Source organism: Euprymna scolopes, chromosome 8 (genome assembly GCF_053919585.1).
Source record: "Euprymna scolopes isolate OS-2025 chromosome 8, ASM5391958v1, whole genome shotgun sequence".
Classification (NCBI taxonomy): Eukaryota; Metazoa; Mollusca; class Cephalopoda; order Sepiida; family Sepiolidae; genus Euprymna; species Euprymna scolopes.
In genome coordinates this window covers 170,833,777-170,853,818 of record NC_136489.1, presented here as the reverse complement: position 1 = coordinate 170,853,818, position 20,042 = coordinate 170,833,777, and the positions used below count along the sequence as shown (strand labels likewise).

General features: G+C 36.6%; 1 protein-coding gene across 1 annotated transcript in view; it reads left to right on the top strand.

Moving 5' to 3' along the window:
• LOC145284007 (uncharacterized) overlaps nucleotides 1-20,042 on the top strand; it is a 62,178-nt gene that overhangs the window by 13,183 nt on the left and 28,953 nt on the right. The window contains exons 3-4 of the mRNA XM_080133099.1: nucleotides 3,370-3,497; nucleotides 11,552-11,630. Of these exons, the coding sequence (XP_079989225.1) occupies nucleotides 3,370-3,497; nucleotides 11,552-11,630 (207 nt within the window). The remainder of the gene's footprint in view (nucleotides 1-3,369; nucleotides 3,498-11,551; nucleotides 11,631-20,042) is intronic.

Here is a 20,042-nt window from a genome sequence, read left to right as displayed (position 1 = left end):
AAACTTATGAAGAATTCTTTATAAAATTATTTATGACAAGAAATAGAAGAGCATAACAATTAAACGACCCGGATGTAAGCGTTACACACAAAAACTCTATATGTTGTTTTTTTTCAGAATTTAAAATTTAACCACAAAACTTATATATTGCTCTATTGTTAAATATTGAGCTTTTCCTTTTTGGCTAGGATCTACTTGAAAGTATTACTTCAAGTAATATCTATCAGGATTTTTCATCTGAATTCTATCAGTGTCTTATCTTGCTTATATATATATATATATATATATATATATATATATATATACAATGAACTCATTTTTTCGCCTGTGACTTTGACCTTAATAGGATTGAAAATCAAGACATTTCATGCAAACGTAATATGCACAAACTGTAGCATATTATCTCAGGTGTGTTATAGGCCTATTATCTCTACACTTCCTTGATAATCTTAGATTTCTATATTTTTTCTGGTGATAGTTCACTGCCAAAATCGGTTAGAATCAATGGAAGTTGTAAAATCTTTTCTTTTCTCTCTAATAAATTCCTCCTACTCCTGCTACCACTTACACCGTTGCGGAATCGTTCACAAGGGACAGTACGAAGAAACACCGGTTTGGGTTTTCTTTACTTCGTAATTGCTTTAAAAAGCTGGAATGGCATTTTAACATTTCTTTTCATTCTATGTTTTTTATTGGGTCCAATGCACCATGGACTTAACCGATTCAAAGGTTTATTTATGCCATTTTTTTCTTTCGCTATATTTCATTTTGTAGTTGGCTAAAAAAACTAGAATGGAATTTTAACGTTCATTTTCCACTGGGTGAAACACACCATTGGACTTAAGCGAATCAAAGGGTTATTTATGCCACCCCCCCCCCCGCTTTCTGCTGCCTTTTTTTTGTCTTTTTTGTTTTTCAAAACATGTTTATTTTTTTCCTTGATTTTCGCTTTTTGTTTTTCTGATTTATTTTATAAATAAGTCATATGTTTGTTCGCTGTTTTTTTTTCTTTTGGTTTTTCTTTTTAAAATAGTTAAGCAGGGTTATTACTCCGCTTATTCTTTACTTTACCCCCCCCCCTTACACACACACACCTCCAAACAACCGGGCAACATCAGGTATCCCCGCTAGTTTACACACAAAAAATTATAATAACAAAAAATATTTCTACTTTTTTTATGTAAAGATTTTGTATAATTTTTATATGCAAGATTTTAATAATTTCCTCGCTCGCAAGAATGTGAAACTTTCGGCATAGCATAATTTTTATATAATCTCGAACAATAATTTAAAAAAAAAGATTAATCTAAAAACAGGAACATAAAAAATAATTAAATTAAAAAATGATAACAATTGATACAAACGTTTAGAATAGAAATGTATGGATGCACGTCTGTGAAAAAAAAAGAAGAAATCTGACACCTCTTACTCCTTTTACTATCATGACTTTATTTTGAAACAGCGTTTAGATTGGCTGAAATTTTCGGCCTCCTTATAATTGTGTTTACATTTTTTTAGTTTGTTGCGTTTTTGGCGAACGGTAAATTACTTGTTTTTTGATGGCTAATTTAAGTTATTTTGCACCAACAAGGTGTTTTTTGGGGTTTTTTTTAATTCAATATCTTAGGACTTTATTTTACTAATTATCTTTGAAATATACCCATAAAACTAATATTTATCTTTCAAAATATTTTTACAATGAATTTATTTAACTTCAAAATTTAGTTGAATTGGGTAGCTCGCCATGAAAACATTTTTCATAACTTTTTATTTTCACATGTACAAATATTTTTTTCCTTTATCAACCTCCCTGTAATCAACTTCTTAAAAATAAGGGTGTACTTTCACCAAAAATGATATGAAAGAAGAAATTTAAAAAATAAATAACATTATAGAGTGGGGGATCACTTTCCTATATAAATTTAACGTAAAATGAGCACCTGCTTCTTGGCAAATTGGCGGGGTCAATTTTTACGACGTGCCCCAGCGTATTATAAGCACCCCAACCTCCCCATGTTAAGAACGGCTTTCGGAATAAACACACACCCCTAACCTCGAAAATCGTTCTTAACATGGGGAAGTTGGGGGGGAGGTTATTCTGAAAGCTGTTCTTATGAGGAAGTTGAGGTGTTTATAATACGCTGTAAAAATTGACTCCTTTCGGAATAAACACCAGCAACCTCTCCCTGTTAAGAATGGCTTTCGGAATAAACATCTCATGTTAAGAACGTCTTTTGGAATAACCACCCTTTTGAGGTTGGAGAACCAGTGCACATTGACCTTATTTTTAAAGGTCGTTTAAAGATATTAGGCAAACAAAAAGTAGATTTTCATTTAAGTAGGTACATACAAAATGAATGTCGATGCTCAAAATGTATAAGCATTTTGACCCCTATCTTTACTTAAAAATTCACCAAAAATCAGGAAATTAACCAATGTTAATGAAATTTTCAGTATTCATCAAATAATGATCATGAAATATAATGAACCTATTATTTTTATTTGAATCTTAGTGAAAATGTATTATTTTGTTTAAACAAAAATACCTTTGCTAAAGTTATGGTTTCCAGTAGTAAAAAAATGAATGAATTTATTTTTGCTTTTTTTCATGGAAATAAAGCATCGTAAATTGTAATGATTAAAAAAATTATTTAATTTTTACGAGAACATTACGACAAAAAGCCCTTAAAGTCCATACTAATGAATTCGATATAACTCGAAGAATTAATTTCTCAAACTACTAATGTTATCATTGAATTAAGCATTGTTTATTTAATATTTTCACAGGAAAAAATTATATTTGCAAAAAATATTTCTAGATTTTTTTAAAATTAAATGTTTCATATAATTTTTATATGTATTGTAAGATTCTAATATTTTGTTTGCTTGCATGAATGTAAAACTTTCAGCGTGACATAATTTTGATATCATCTTGAAAAAAGAAAAAAATTTTAAAGCAGGAACATAGAAAAATAATTAAATTGAAAAAAGATAAAAATTCTACAAACGTTCACGATAGGAATGTACGGCTGGGGGAAAAAAATGAAAAACACCTCCTACCTCCCTTTAACTACCTGACGTCAAACAGCCTTTTGACTGTCTGAGAGTTTGGACTTCCATGTAATCTATGTGACAAGGACTTCATTTTATTTTGGTTGAACAAATCAAGAATCTCTCACTTTATTCGTCCATTTTTTGCTTGTACCTATCATTTAGGGTTGAATGACACTAGGTAACGTTGTATAAAAAAATTAGTTATTATATATTTATTTTTTGACAACTTTTTCAAATCTATGTGTATAGTAATACAAACCCGAACTTGTTTTCTTTTCCTTTTAAACTCTTTCATTTCCTTTTTTTTTCTTTCAGTTTTTACCATCTGCTCACTCGTGTCTCTTTTCGCTCACTCCGCATAATCCAACGTTTTTCGTCATTCACCAGGCGTTGCCAAGCAAGACGACTCATGGAAAAACAGGCTTTAAACTGCAGAAGTACTGGTAAGCTTAAATAAAACATTGTTAATGATCATTTTGGTATTTGTCAGCTCACTGCTACAAATTCAGAATAGGGACATGTGAGCAAGAAAAGCGAAAGTAAAACCATGGGTGACATCTGCTACAGGAGATCCAAATTAAGTATATACTTCTTGTGAATTTGTAGACTACGTTAAAAATATAAGGAAGATAACTACATTCACTAAGTGAATAATTATTAAAAAATATTGGAAATTTACAACTGATTATTTCTTTTTTAACTGTCAATTATGTTTTTTGTTTTGAATACTTGTTTTGAAATCCACAGAAATTCGAAAAAGTGGTAAAAACATCAAACGTATGACAAGTAAATATTACCAAAGGCAAGATAAGTTATTCTTCTTCCTAGCTGGGTAGATCTGTAGTGTTTTTACTTAATCAACATGAAAGAAAAACGAAATAATTAAATGAAAAAAAGATGAGTAAAAGTTGTTTTTTTAAGTAAAGAATCGTAGTAAAAACTTTTGAACTTGTTTAATAAATATTACATTTCACTCTGCAATTAGCATCGCATACTTTTCCAGAAAATTCATTGTCAAGCCTAAATATCAGCTTGTTTTTTTTTTTCTTTTTTCTTTTAAATAAAAATTGAAATAATTTTTTTCACAGGAAAAACAAACATATGAAATAGGAAGCTGAAGTGGCTAAAAAGTAGGTGCTCACTGTATGCTAATCTCTCTCTCTCTCTATATATATATATATATTTATATATATATATATATATATATATATATATATAATAAACAAAACAGGCGCATGCATGTTTTTATGTCCAGTAAAGGCTTTTATCGGGGGGGGGGGGTTCTATGTGTCTTAGAACTTTTTATATACCCCCTAGATCATAATATCTACGATTTGCAAAGGGACATCGTCACTAGATTTATTTTGATTGACTTTTATAAAATTTGCACTATTCTGTTCTGTTGCGTGTTTGTTGGTGTTTTTCTTATAAAAGTGAAACTGAATCGAAATTTAAAAAAAAAGGCAGTCTTGAAGGCAATCAGCTTTGATCACTGTGGGGAATACCCTTCATATCAGACAATTGCTATTCATTGCTCCCCCCCCTCTTGGGGGAGCTAATTTCCCCCACGACGATGGAAAGCTGAAAGCTTAACTGGCTTACAGCCAAACTTAAGTTTGTGATTTCATTTCTTCACCTGCATGAAGTCATTTACTTTCGCTTTCTGCATGGCAACTTTTTGTTTAAATTGGGACACTTTTCATTTCCTGTGCCATCGAGGCCAAGCGGTAAAATGTCACGTTTCCTTTCACTTTCTTTCCCGATTTGGGTTCGAGCCTGCCTACCTATTACAACTGTTTTTTTCTCAACATATACCTCCAAACACCTGGGCAACGCTGGGTACAACACAGTGGAAAAGAGTTCATATAAATTTCTCAAGCTAGGAAATAGTTTAAGGGTCCCATTTAAGGAGATTACCATAGAAGTCCTAAATCCCAAGAATGCTTATGTGGAGAAGTGGAATGGAAAAATTCCTCCCATTGGTTTCTGAATGAATCTGAGAAGGTAATCTTGTCAGAACAAATGTCACCTGGAAACTGATTTTGATGCCTAAATTTGTGCCTTTATGCAAGCATAAAAGGAGATTTTTGCCAAGAAGCAAAATATCTCATCATCCTTTGTTATAGACATGAAGTATTTCCAGCTATGTGAATTTCATCACAGTCTCAAAAGAGGAGCAAAAATTATTTTGACCTTGTTCCATAAAGAGAAGTGCTCCTTTTTCTTTCCATCTGTGATCAGCTAGTCCTGGCTTTTCGTCCTCCCCATGTTACGGCTTCACGGTGTTCTTTTAGCCTTATCTTTATTCAAAACTGGAATATTCATCACTTTTTCAATATTTGTAGAAGACTATGTCCCATCTTTAAAATTCTACAAATTCGAGCTTAAACATTTTTTTAATTAAGTGTTTTTACTTAAGTGATGTTAGCAGAGCAAAGAATACTACGAGTTTTGTTTTATAGCTCAAAAATTAACCATATTTGTTTCATAGGAGTAATGTTAAACATCTTTCATTTTTTTTACAATCTAGAATAATTTTACACATTTCCAGATCAAATGATTTTACAAGATGTAATGAATAATTATTTTATTGTTTTATACAAGAATCAAGAAATGATTTTATTATTTCTAAGCTTCAACCGCTGTCCTATCGACGAAATGTTGCATTCCTCTGCCTGTTTTACAAGTATTTTAATGGTGGATACTCCAACGAACTACAAGCCCTTGTACCTCCTCAACGTAAATACCTGTGACAAACCCAACAAGCAGCAAAGTCTCACCCCTACACAATAGAGATCCCTTGATGGAAGAAAGCCTTCTACTCTAATAGTTTCTTTCCCAGAACTGCTAGACTTTGGAATTCCTTTCCAGGTTCCTGCTTCCCCAACTGTACTGACATGCAGAAGTTCAAGTGTAATGTGAAAAGATATCTCGCTGCTTAACTCCCTACATAGTATCCCTGCAACTTATGTCCCTGATAGTAGCCCGTTACATCAAAGTGGCAATGTGCATTGTTTGGGGTGAAAATGTAATAAAAAAATTATTCTTGTAATCTCAAGGTATATCTTATCTTATCCTAAATGAGACAGAGAAAAACTTGGTACTCCTGCAGTATTTTACCCACCGATTTCACGATCTTAGCCGAGCGTTGACGAACGCTTTCGGCGTTAACGCCGACGAAAGCCGAGAATTCGGAGCTACGGTGCAAGAACGCTAAAAGTATGTGAATAGCAACAACATTACAAGGAAAAGATATTACACACACACACAACAAAATGGATAAAATTAATGCAAAAAATTTGGATAAAATAAATCACAAACACTTACCGTAAGTTTTTTTAAAGTAAAATAAATTTATTCTGTTGAATATTTTTTTTTTTTGGTTCATTTTGTTTTCCGATAGCTTTTTTTTGGGGGGGGGGGGGGGTAAGCAACAGTAATAAAAACTTCAATGTTTTTTTTTTTTGTGTGTTTTTAACAAAACGTTATTAAACAGTAACAACAATGTTTTTTTTTGTTTTTTTTTCAGTAATGTTTGTAGGGGGGGGACAACAATTACTGTTTATCTTTAGTTCCGACTGGAAGATTTTCTACTGACTGTAGAGAGGCAAAGTAGGGAGCAAAGGGTTTTCAGAGGATGTGGAAAGAAGCTCCTTCCCAAACCGGGTAGCCTTCCGCGATTTGATTTATTATGGAGACAAAAGGGTTGTGTCCAAATTTTTGTCTCCACATAAATTCGCATAAATATGTTTCCAACAGCTCCCGGTTTTTGTTTTTTTTTTTTTTTATCGCTAAATTAAATAGCTGAAATGAAAAAATGAAAGGCTGTGTATTTTTACTTTGAACAATAAAATAACTGAAATGAAACGCTATGTGTGTAATTTCAATGAAAATTATTCGTCTGCTGCGCGTTCGTTTGAAGCGCCCTGATTGGCTGATAGAGTATCGTACCGCTCGCCATGTTCCGGCGTTTTCCGACGGATGTCGATCAACGCTCGGCTAAGATCGTGAAATCGGTGGGTAAAATACTGCAGGAGTACCAAAAACTTTATTTACAAGTGCTTTGCCTATTAATATTAATAGGCGAAGAGCCTTATGCCTCACAAGCTGGACAAAGCCAATATCGACAAGTCTCTTCCTTGAAGACTCCGACGCGTTTAAAGTGATTTGTTTCTGTTGCATTCATTACAACATATAATTGGGGAGGAACCGTCATTCCTAACAGATTAAGTAAGACAGAAATAAGGTCTCCCTCTCCTTTTGAAATTCAGCCTCTGCATAATCTGCAGAAGAAATTTCCTGAATTGATAAGGGATACAAATGCTTTAGGGGATCTGTTTGCAATCATTCTTAATAAGCGAGAATAAACCCGTTCATTCTTCCCAAGGTAAAACAATCTGACTCTCAGATATATGAGATATAATGACTCAATGGCAACTGAAGCCATCGATTTCAAAATATTAGGAAATATTTTACATACTAAGAATATGGCTAACATTTCTAGAGTGAGCAAGTAATTTTTGGAGAGAAGCCATCTTCGCCCTTTGCAAAAATCACTCTTTCCTTTGCTTAGCATATAGAGAAAAGTTATAAGCCTCATTTGAAGCATCACAGAAGCACAAGAATTCTGTAGGGAGATCCTCACTCGAGGCTTTTCTAGGGAACTTCACCTCACTCAATCAACTTAACTACCCTGCCAATAATCTCCAATTATCCTGGAGTCCCTCCCTGGAAAATTCTGATCCCAAGGCAATTTCATTATATAATTTTTCTCTGAACAGGGAGATGTAAGAACAATTGATGATAGATCCTAGAAAACTGTGCAAAAATACTGTGTTTAGTGTCAACGTCAGAGTCAACAATCATGGATGCAAGGCTCGCCAAATCCTGCTGAGAGAAATAAAAGTATCCCAAAACTTTTTCTGATACAGGAAGAGGAAAGGAAGCACTACCATTCCTAACCCTAACCCTAACTACCATTCCCAATCATTTCCTCCTGCAACTCTCGTTATTAGAGTCATACAATTGCAATTCAAATCTAACTTCTTTCAGCCGATCATAAACAGAATGATTAATAGACCTGAGTGACTCGATTTCACTGCTGATTTTGATCAGATTGTCAACATAAAAATTATTGTGACAACAGCCATGGAAACAAACGTCCAAGCGGTGCATTTGCATAAAAGTCACTGACACTCAAACTCGAAGTCTGACCGATAGGTTTGGTTGGTTGTTTTTGTTTTATGGCATATCCACCCTTTTCAGGTTATTTAATGCCAAATCCAGTTATTTTGAAGAAAAAAGTTTTTAATAGAATGCATTTGGGTTTTTTTTCAAGTCAGTTTCTATTTAACCCATAGTTGGGAACCTAACAGGTACTACGACTCTGGGTCAAAGTGGACCTGGGAGCAATAGCAATTAAAAGGTGGCTCCATATTCCCCAAAGCCCGCAAGCTGGGGCATCACTATCAGATATAGTTTAAGGTCATATCCAGGACCCCGACTGATAGGAAACGAAAAGGTAACATATACAAATTAAGATGCGGTCGAATTTGAGCATATAAAAAAAGCCGATATTTCTTTCATTGGTGCGAACATTCTTATTTTTATTTATTTATTTATTTTTTTTTGACTCAGAGTTGTTTAAACGTACAGTTAATTTGCATGTCAGTGGGAAGAAAGAAATGATAGAACGATGGGAACTGCAACAATAGTTTTCAAAATTTTCCCTGACTTTATGGATGCGATTTATGATGTCCATTTTTCTATATTCCCAGAATGCAGTTATAAAGTCGTCATTCCATCAAGAAACAAAATCTCCCATCATCCTTTGTTATAGACAGGAAGTGCTTCCAGTTATGCAACGTAGTAATCATGATTTCCATGTAGCATTTTAGCAATGTCTAAAAAATTTGATACTTTCAATTATAGCAAATGACATATAAGATGGTAGATTTTATAATGTAATGCATGTCTTCCATTGCAACTTGGTCCTGGATATGACCTTAAACTATATCCGATGGTGAGGTCCCAGCTTGCGGGCTCTGGGGAGTGTGGAGCCACCCTTTAATTGCCATTGCTTCCAGGTCCGCTCTGACCGGAGTGGTAGCACCTGTTAGAGTCCCAACTATGGATTAAATAGAAACTGACTTGAAAAAAACAAATATATTCTATTAAAAACTTTTTTCTTCAAAATCAACCAACGTAATAGATGCACTGAGACTGAAGCTGCTTTCAGGACTGCCAGCAACCAATGTAAAAGAGTAATAAAAAATGCAAGAGAGCTATATGCCCAGTCTGTTAAATCCAAGGTAGCTGATCACCGGCTTGGTTCCCACCAGTTTTCGCAAATAACAAATAGGATCCTGAACAGAAGTGTGCGTTCTATCCCAACCATTATCAATGGACCAGAGGTCATCTCGTCAGCGTCAGACAAGGCCAAACTATTTGCAAAGAACTTTGCAGCTAATTCTACCCTATGCGACGAAGGCCATCAACTCCCCATATTTCCTCCTATAACACAGAACAAGCTAGGTAACATACAAATATCCGTGCATGAGGTCGCCAAGCTAATAAAAAAACCTAGATTCCAGTAAAGCAACTGGCCCTGATGGCATCCCAATTATAGTGTTAAAAAAGCTTCAACCAGAACTTGCTCCCATACTTACGAAACTATTTAAGCGCTGCCTTAAGGAGAAGTGCTTTCCGACCCCCTGGAAGACCTCATCAGTTTGCCCTGTATTTAAGAATTCAGGTGATAAGTCATCTCCCTCTCGGTACAGACCAATAAGTCTTCTCTGTGTTATGAGTAAGTTGCTGGAATCCATATTAAATAGAGAAATAGTCAACCACCTCAGCAGGAATAACCTTCTTAGTGACACATAATATGGTTTCCGCTCTGCAAGATCTACCGCAGATGTGCTGACGGTTATATCCGACAGGATTAGTGAATCTCTTGACAAAGGCTTCCTTTCTAGGGCAATTGCTCTTGACATATCAAAGGCCTTCAACAAAGTATGGCATAAGGGTCTACTTCACAAGATTTCCAGCTACGGTATAACTGGAAATGTTTTCTCAATCATTAAATCATTTCTCTCCGATAGGCTCATAAGAGTAGTGGTAGATGGTCAAAAATCGGAGGCCTGCAATATAAATGCTGGAGTCCCTCAGGGGTCAATCCTGGGCCCAACTCTCTTTCTGATCTACATCAATGACCTCCCTAAACACATACTTAAATCATTCGTTGACATCTATGCTGATGACACGACCATCTACGGCAACACATCAAAGGCTGTAAATGACGAAGTTCTCTCTGATTCTCTCTCCTCTGATCTCGAGCGCGTGGTTCAGTGCGGGAAGATGTGGCTGGTTACCTTTAATGCATCCAAAACCAAACTCCTATCCTTACATCATCAACGCTCTGATCCCCATCTGGCATCAATTGTGATGGATGGCTCTCGTCTGGGTGAGGCCCCGTGTTTTGACAAGCTTCTGGGTTTGACCTTTACTCCTGATCTGAAATGGAACACGTACATCAAGTCTGTTGCCAAGGTCGCTGGAAAGATGGTGGGATCCTTCTACCGCTCCAGAAGATATCTCACTGCTGATGCAATTCTCTATCTATATAAAAGCCAAGTACGGCCAAGGATGGAATACTGTTGCCATATCTGGGCAGGAGCTGCCAAAAACAGCCTATCATGCCTTGACAGAGTACAAAATAGACTTCGTGGTTTAGTGGGGGATGCCCTTTTCTCTACCCTGCAACCCCTCTCCCACAGAAGAGACGTTGCGAGCCTATCCTTGTTTTATCGTTATTTTCATGGCAGGTGCTCATCTGAACTCCAATCCCTGGTCCCCCCTCGCCAATCTTTCACGAAAAACACCCGTCTAGCTGAATCCACTGTGAAAAATTTCCCCCACTCTTTATCTGTGCCTAAATCAAAACGCGGATTCCATGAACAAAGCTTCTTTCTTAGAACTGCACGCCTGTGGAACTCTGTTCCGTCTACCTGCTTCCCTCCGGACTACAACTTGGATGTCTTCAAGTCCAATGTTAACAAATTCCTAATGAACCGCCCCCTTAAGTAAACACTTCAGCAAATCTCCTCACTAACTTAATGTACTTGCAATAACCCTTATCCCTGAGTGGCTTCCGGGCCTTGATAAGTGGTGATCACTGTGTAAAAAAAATAAAAAAAAAAAAAAAAAATTCACCGGATTCGGCATTAAATAACCTGAAAAGGGTTGATATGCCGTAAAACAAAAACAACCAATCCATTGCAACTAGTGCAGCTTGTGGCTCAGTAGTAGAGCACTTCACAGTAGTCACAAAGCTCTTGTTTTCTTTGTTTCTTTCATAATTTATTTCAGTTGGTGGGCCACTTCTTGAAATTTGTTTCCGGCTGAGGTTTTGAAAGTAGTTTAAAAGAATACAGAGATTAGTTTAGTTTTTTTAATAACAGACAACTAACATCCTGTTCGATAATTCTTCCTTCAGCCTCCTCAGCCTAACATTCACAGGCAATACAAACTGGAACAAATACATTGAGGACATTGCGAAGGCGGCTATGAAGAAGGTGGGTTTCCTCTATCAAGCTACAGGGTGGTCAAAAAGTCAGGTAACATGTTAAAGGTAGAAAAAACAATATGATCCATTATAATCTCTATTCGTTTAATATTATTTCTTGGATGAAATTTTTCCACAACGATGGATTGGTCGCCGTGGCCCAGTTGAATGGCCAGCCAGATCTCCGGATCTTACCCCTCCTGATTTCTGGCTTTGGGGCTATGTAAAGGATAGCGTTTATGGCAAGAAGCCTGATACAATAGCGTCTTTAAGTTATTTATTGAAGAGGAGATTGCGCGGATATCAGCTGACATGATTACACGTGTTACACAATCAGTGGTTAATCGCTTCCAGCGATTGATAGAGAGAAATGGACGACAATTAACAAAATAAACATATTTCATGTTTGTTTCATTTTATATTTCAATGTATGGTACTTAAATATACGTGTATTGCTAATATCGTTTTTCTTTAAAATGTTACCTGACTTTTTGACCACCCTGTAGATTACTCGCACCTGAGAATATCCTTTACCTTAACAAGGCCACCATTTGCACATGCATAGAATATTGTTGCCACATCTGGGCTGGAGCATCTGCCACTGGCCTCTACCTCTTGGATATAGTGCAAAAAAGAGTTTTTAATCTAATAGGTCCCACTTTGTTTACTAACTCCTGGCCCAGCACCGCAATGTTGCGTCTGTGCCTGTTTTACAAATATTTTCATGGAATTTGTTCTAATGAACTCGTTGCACTTGTGCTCTCTCAGCATTCCCGACAAACCCGCTTAGCAATAAAATCTCACCCCTTCACTGTTGATGTCTCTAATGCCAGAAAGCTTTTGACTCTAATAATTTCTTTCCTTGAACAGCTAGACTTTGGAATTATCTTCCTGCTACCTGCTCCCTGTACCATACTGATATGCAGGAGTTTAAATGTAATGTAAACCAACATTTTGCTAATCTTTCCTAGACATGGTTCTAAATAGTAGCCCCTTATTGTTAGGAGTGAACGTGAGTAAAAAAAAGAACACAAAAAGCAGTGACTTATTGATACTTTTGTTCGAACTTGGATTGTATTTTTCATTGTTATTTCTTTTTGTTATTTATTTATTTGCTAGCATGAATACCCGGCGTTGCCTGGGTGGATATGAAGTTCGGTTTCGACACATCATTACCTCCACAACAATTTCAAAAATAAAAGAACGGATAAAAATACAAAAATGTAATTGCCCATAAATCTTCATGTGGGAAAAGGCTGACTCGCATAAATAAGTGAACCAAAATAATGCAGTCAAGAAGGTAACACATTTATTGATGTTGGGGTCTTCTCTGCGTAAGTTCCATAATTGTCCATGAGCTCTGCATCGACTGAATGTCGGCTTATAGTGTCAGAATCTCATCCCTTCCCTAGAAGAGTTCCGATGAAACACTGTTGCAATTTTCAATGCAAGTGAAACAACTGCAGCATTATCTTAGAAAGGGTAGCACATGAATTGATTAGCTCAAGTAAAGCAAAGTCTTTGCAGTATTTGTTGAACTCTGACGGACAATTGCAAATTTCTTTCATCTACCATGCCCTCTCAAGCTGCACACATGACTGCTCTTGTGTCTCCAGCTCTGCTGCAAGGTTCTGGAAGTTTGCTATTGCCAACATTTGTTTTTCAGTACCATGCGATCTACCCACAGTATCTGTAATCGACCAGTCGATCGCGATCAATGTAATGGGTACCCCTGGTTTAAAAGCATTAATCCACCCCCAGTCAAAATTCTGCAAAACATTTTTACTTCTTCCAAATGACTTCCCTCTGTCATCACTTCCTAGCATATTAAGTAATATACATTGACCCTTGTTAGCTCATTTAAGAAAAACAAAACTTTTTTTTATCCTTTCCCCTATGGTACTCCACGCCACATCTCTAACTGTACCCACTTCTTTCTCAAGAAGACTAATAATTTCTACTCACTCTCTAATCAAGTCTGAAATTCCTTCTCTTCTCCTCTCTTTTCACAACCAACATTATCCCTAAATAAGGGCTCTCCTCTGTCCATAGACGAAGGAAACGTAAAAGATGTCTTCTAGCAAAGGAGGTTTGCAATATTTTTGCTTACCAGGAGAAAATCAGTGCCACACTGTCAATAATCCAAATTGGAAATTTCTGGCTATGCAAAATGTCAATTATTTCACAATAGAATTACTCACTGAAGTTCCTTGAACCTGCAAGATTGGTTCTGGTGGTGAGGCCATGGTTGAAGTTCAAAAGTACAGGGGGAAAATGCAGCTTCTTTTTGATATTTCACTTCCTCTAAACATCTGCACAGATGATGTAATAAAAAAACAAAGAATGTGTTAAGATGGCATTTGTTCTAGTTCATATTGCCTGTGAATGTTAAGCTGAGGAGTTTGAAGAAGAATTCTCAGGTAAGGTGTTATTTGTCATGGATATCGGTTGTTAGAAGGCTTCCTGTAATTGTTAACCCTTTATGACCTGAATTATGATGTAGATGATTAAAAAGCATTTGTTAATTTTAGTTAGTTTAAAAGGTAATGATACTATGATTGTCTTCAAACTTAAAAAAATTATGAAGTTCAATAGTAAAACTACCAATGAGAATGTTTTTGCAAAGAAAAAAAAGAATACACAAAACCTCAGCTCACTGCAGCAGCGTCGTCTGTCTGTACTTTCCGTAGATGCGTTTTCACGACTCTCATCTGCTCCAGTGGCCTGTTTTTAGTCCTCCAAATTTGCATATGTGCGTGAGAGCACACAAGATTCTGCGAGACTGAATTGGTATATAAGGCTGCAGGCGCCATCTTGGAACCTTTTCAGCATCATGATGCTGCGTCGACAAAGCGCACACCGAGACCGGTTAAGAGGTAAGCCTGCGTTCCCAGAATTTTCGCCACAGAGAATTTTTGCATTTCATAAACTGACCTTAATTTTAATCCATGAAGAAAATGTGTATCAACAAACGAAATCCTCCACTCTGAGACAGATGACGGCATACTGAATGTAAGCAATGGGCAGTTGCAATCTGGAGGTATCTGACATCTACCAAGATACTGACTAATACATATAAGAAACAAGTGTTTGAATCAAATCCTACTTTATTTATGCCATTATATTCACTTATTTACGGTTGAATGAATTAGTTCAACCAGGTCATAAATGTCATAGTATGAATTATTCCCCTAAGATGCTCCCTCTCTAATAAAAAAGATAAATATATAGGCACTTCCATCTCTCACCACTTTGAATCAAAGTGATACACATGGCTGTGTCTAAAACCTATCCCGACTTATGTTTCTATTATTGATGTATGTCGGTTATCATCCAAAGATAAATTAATACCATTGCAATAAAGGATTAAAATAAAGCATAACTTTTATAGAGCTTTAATATTGACATCTACTGTGGATATTTTTGATCTGATCAGTGTTAAGATGGGCCAATATTAAGATGGGATGGGCAATTGATATTCTTAGCCTCCTCCCACTTTTCACCAAAATATTTGAGACCATAATTAACCAAGCTCTAATCCATCACCTTACAGATGCAAAACTTCTGACTGACCAACAATATGGATTTAGGCAAGCCCATTCCACAGCAGACATCCTAACTGTAATCTCAGAACGTATATACCATTCACTGGACAAAGTGGGGGAGAGTAGAACGGTAGCTCTAGATATATCTGAGGCTTTTGACAGGGTATGGCATGAAGGTCTTCTCAGGAAAATCAGATCATACGGTATCACTGGAAGAATACATAACATAATTAAATCCTTCTTAGATAAGAGAAAAATCCAGGTTGTCCTCGACGGTCGTACATCTAAACAATATGATATAAATGCGGTAGTGCCTCAGGAGTCTATCCTTGGACCTCTGTTATTCCTAATATTCATAAATGACCTCCCTGACAAAATTGTTTGTGAGATGGGTATATATGCTGACGACACCAAGCTCTATAACAGACACAACAGGAAAACAAATGAACACATATCTAAAGAAATGGCAGAAACACTAGAGGATGACCTCCAATCTGTAGTGGAATGGGGACATAAATGGACGGTCACATTCAATGCTGCCAAGACTAAACTCGTTTCCTTCAATAATTACAAGAAAGGTTCTCTACCACCAATAGCAATGGCCAATGACTCTTTATCTGAAAGTACATCTTTTAAACTCCTCGGCCTAACGCTCGCAGGAAACATGAGTTGGAACAATTACATTGAGAGTATCGCCAGGACCGCTGCGAAGAAGGTGGGTTCTCTCTACTGTGCTAGAAAAATACTAACGCCTGAAAGTATCCTATACGTCTATAAGGCCACCATTCGCCCATGTATGCAGTATTGTTGTCATATTTGGGATGGTGTATCTGCCACTAGTCTCTCGCTCCTAGATAAGGTTCAAAAGAGAGTCGCCAATCTGATAGGTCCTGTACTATCATCTAAACTTCAGCTTCTGTCCCATCGACAAAACGTTGTATCCCTCTGCCTGTTCTACAAGTACTTTAACTGTGAATGCTCTGACGAACTGCAAGCACTTGTGCTCCCTCGACGTAGATACTCCCAACAAACCCGACAAGCAGCAAAATCCCACACCTACATAGTAGAGATCTCTAGATGTAAGAGAGCCTTCTACTCCAGTAGTTTCTTTTACAGGACAGCTAGACTTTGGAATTCCCTTTCGGGTCCCTGCTTCCCCAACTGTACTGACATGTAGAAGTTCAAGTGTAATGTGAACTGACAGCTTGCTGCCCAACTCCCTACACAGTACCCCTGATGCCTATGCCACTGATAGTAGCCCCTACAACAAAGTGGCAATGTGCCTGGTTTGGGGTAAAAATGTAATAAAAAAAAAATTAAAAAAAAAACTCAATGGCACTTAAATTATCTAATATGAATGAACGAGACTTGAGTCAGCACTTGCAAATTTTGATGGTCAGTATATTCAGAAAATCACTTTGCTCTAGTTGATTTTGAGGATATCCTACCAACAAACTTGATATATATTTAGCTTACATGCATGTTTTTTATCCTTTCAGGCTGAGAGATTGCTCTCTGAAATCAAAGCTCCTTATTTGCACTTTCAAAGAGGATTAAATTAACAAGACTGATTGTAGACAGAAATTTATTCCATTTGATCATTCAAAATCACTAACCTGTGTGATGAGATTTTGTCAGCCCATCTCACTTTATCATTTTCATACATTGCATGCTTCCAAAGAACTTTTCTTAGTTGTTTCATGACATTTCTGCCAACTATTCCTCTGGCCTTCGTCAGGTGGTAACCGCGACGGGATAGGAACTCTGAATCTCCTGACTGCATCCACTGCAATTACTGCCTTCCATAGTTGTGTGTTGCAGGAATAGTTGGCCGAAACATTGTGAAACAACTAAGAAAAAGATGAGGATAATAGTCAGCAATAAATAAAATTAATAAATAAAACTCATCTCAATAATGAATTCCAATTAAATAATACAAAAATGTAAATTATAACTGATTTTAAACTTTATAAAATATCTGTATTTTAAGAAAGATATCTTTAAGAATTATTTATATTACAATAAAAAAATTATTACTATAATAATATCATTAATTAAGAATTTTTCAGTTAGATACTTGAAAAGAGAAAATTTATTAATTTTATTATCAGACCAGCATTGCATAAAAACATAATTTTACTTTCATCAATAATGCATTCATGGGCTTTTTAATAAGAATTTACCTAATAATTCATTTTTACCACATGAAATGTATCTTTTAAAATTTATTTTATATTTTCAGAATTTGAATGGAAAAAATTGATTATTGCATTTGATTGCTCTTCATTTCATTGCTGATATAAGAACATTTTTAAATATTTGAAAAGTTTTTTATGTTTTACAGAATACATATTTTTTTCATCAAATCAAATTTGGTAAAAACAATATCAGAAACTCTTTTTGTCATGTGTAGGTTTTCTGTATTCATTTTTTTTTAAATATTAACTAGAATAACAAAAATGCATGGATATTTGATATGGAAATGCAAAAAATTAGACATTTAAAATGTGATCCTATTCAACATTTTAAAATAAAAACATTTTGCTAATTTTTGGAGCTAAATTCAGTGCAAAATTAGGACTGATACAAACATTAGTTTGGATAAAAAATTTATCAAAAAATTGTTTTTCTTACATGTGTGTTTTATGATAAAAATATCTAACATTTCAAATTATGAAGAGAAATTGAAATCTGATCAACAAAAAAGGTAGATTCTTGTGAAGAATATGATTTTATTTAAAAGAAGGAAAAAGAAGACTTTTGTGTGATATTTTTTTTTTTTACACAGTGATCACCACTTATCAAGGCCCGGAAGCCACTCAGGGATAAGGGTTATTGCAAGTACATTACGTTAGTGGGGAGGTTTGCTGAAGTGTTTACTTAAGGGAGCGGTTCATTAGGAATTTGTTAACATTGGACTTGAAGACATCCAAGTTGTAGTCCGGAGGGAAGCAGGCAGACGGAACAGAGTTCCACAGGCGTGCAGTTCTAAGAAGCTTTGTTCATGGAATCCGCGTTTTGATTTAGGCACAGATATAAAGTGGGGGAAATTTTTCACAGTGGCTTCAGCTAGACGGGTGTTTTACGTGAAAGATTGGCGAGGGGGGACCAGAGATTGGAGTTCAGACGAGCACCTGCCATGGAAATAACAATAAAACAAGGATAGGCTCGCAACGTCTCTTCTTTGGGAGAGAGGTTGCAGGGTAGAGAAAAGGGCATCCCCCACTAAGCCACAAAGTCTATTTTGTACTCTGTCAAGGCAGGATAGGCTGTTTTTAGCAGCTCCTGCCCAGATATGGCAACAGTATTCCATCCTTGGACGTACTTGGCTTTTATATAGATAGAGAATTGCATCAGTAGTGAGATATCTTCTGGAGCGGTAGAAGGATCCCACCATCTTTCCAGCGACCTTGGCAACAGACTTGATGTACGTGTTCCATTTCAGATCAGGAGTAAAGGTCAAACCCAGAAGCTTGTCGAAACACAGGGCCTCACCCAGACGAGAGCCATCCATCACAATTGATGCCAGATGGGGATCAGAGCATTGATGATGTAAGGAAAGGAGTTTGGTTTTGGATGCATTAAAGGTAACCAGCCACATCTTCCCCCACTGAACCACGCACTCGAGATCAGATGAGAGAGAATCAGAGAGAACTTTGTCATTTACAGCCTTTGATGTATTGCCGTAGATGGTCGTGTCATCAGCATAGATGTCAACGAATGATTTAAGTATATGTTTAGGGAGGTCATTGATGTAGAGAGTTGGGCCCAGGATTGACCCCTGAGGGACTCCAGCATTTATATTGCAGGCCTCCGATTTTTGTCCATCTACCACTACTCTTATGAGCCTATCGGAGAGAAATGATTTAATGATTGAGAAAACATTTCCAGTTATACCGTAGCTGGAAATCTTGTGAAGTAGACCCTTATGCCATACTTTGTCGAAGGCCTTTGATATGTCAAGAGCAATTGCCCTAGAAAGGAAGCCTTTGTCAAGAGATTCACTAATCCTGTGGGATATAACCGTCAGCACACCTGCGGTAGATCTTGCAGAGCAGAAACCATATTGTGTGTCACTAAGAAGGTTATTCCTGCTGAGGTGGTTGACTATTTCTCTATTTAATATGGACTCCAGCAACTTACTCATAACACACAGGAGACTTATTGGTCTGTACTGAGAGGGAGATGACTTATCACCTGAATTCTTAAATACAGGGCAAACTGATGAGGTCTTCCAGGGAGTCGGAAAGCACTTCTCCTTAAGGCAGCGCTTAAATAGTTTCGTAAGTATGGGAGCAAGTTCTGGTTGAAGCTTTTTTAACACTATAATTGGGATGCCATCAGGGCCAGTTGCTTTACTGGAATCAAGGTTCTTGATTAGCTTGGCAACCTCATGCACGGATATTCGTATGTTACCTAGCTTGTTCTGTGTTATAGGAGGAAATATGGGGAGTTGATGGCCTTCGTCGCATAGGGTAGAATTAGCTGCAAAGTTCTTTGCAAATAGTTTGGCTTTGTCTGACGCTGACAAGATGACCTCTGGTCCATTGATAATGGTTGGGATAGAACGCACACTTCTGTTCAGGATCCTATTATTTGCCAAAACTGGTGGGAACTAAGCCGGTGATCAGCTACCTTGGATTTAACAGACTGGGCATATAGCTCTCTTGCATTTTTTATTCTTTAACAGTGGTTGCTGGCAGTCCTGAAAGCAGCTTTAGTCTCAGTGCATCTATTACGTTGGTAGCTATGGAAAAAAAGGATTTCTGTGCACGATAGCAGCAGCACATTCTGGGGAGAACCATGGCTGGCTGTTAGGTTTTTGTTGGAATTTTTTAGATGGTATGAATTGGTCTATGCCTACAATTAACCATTCG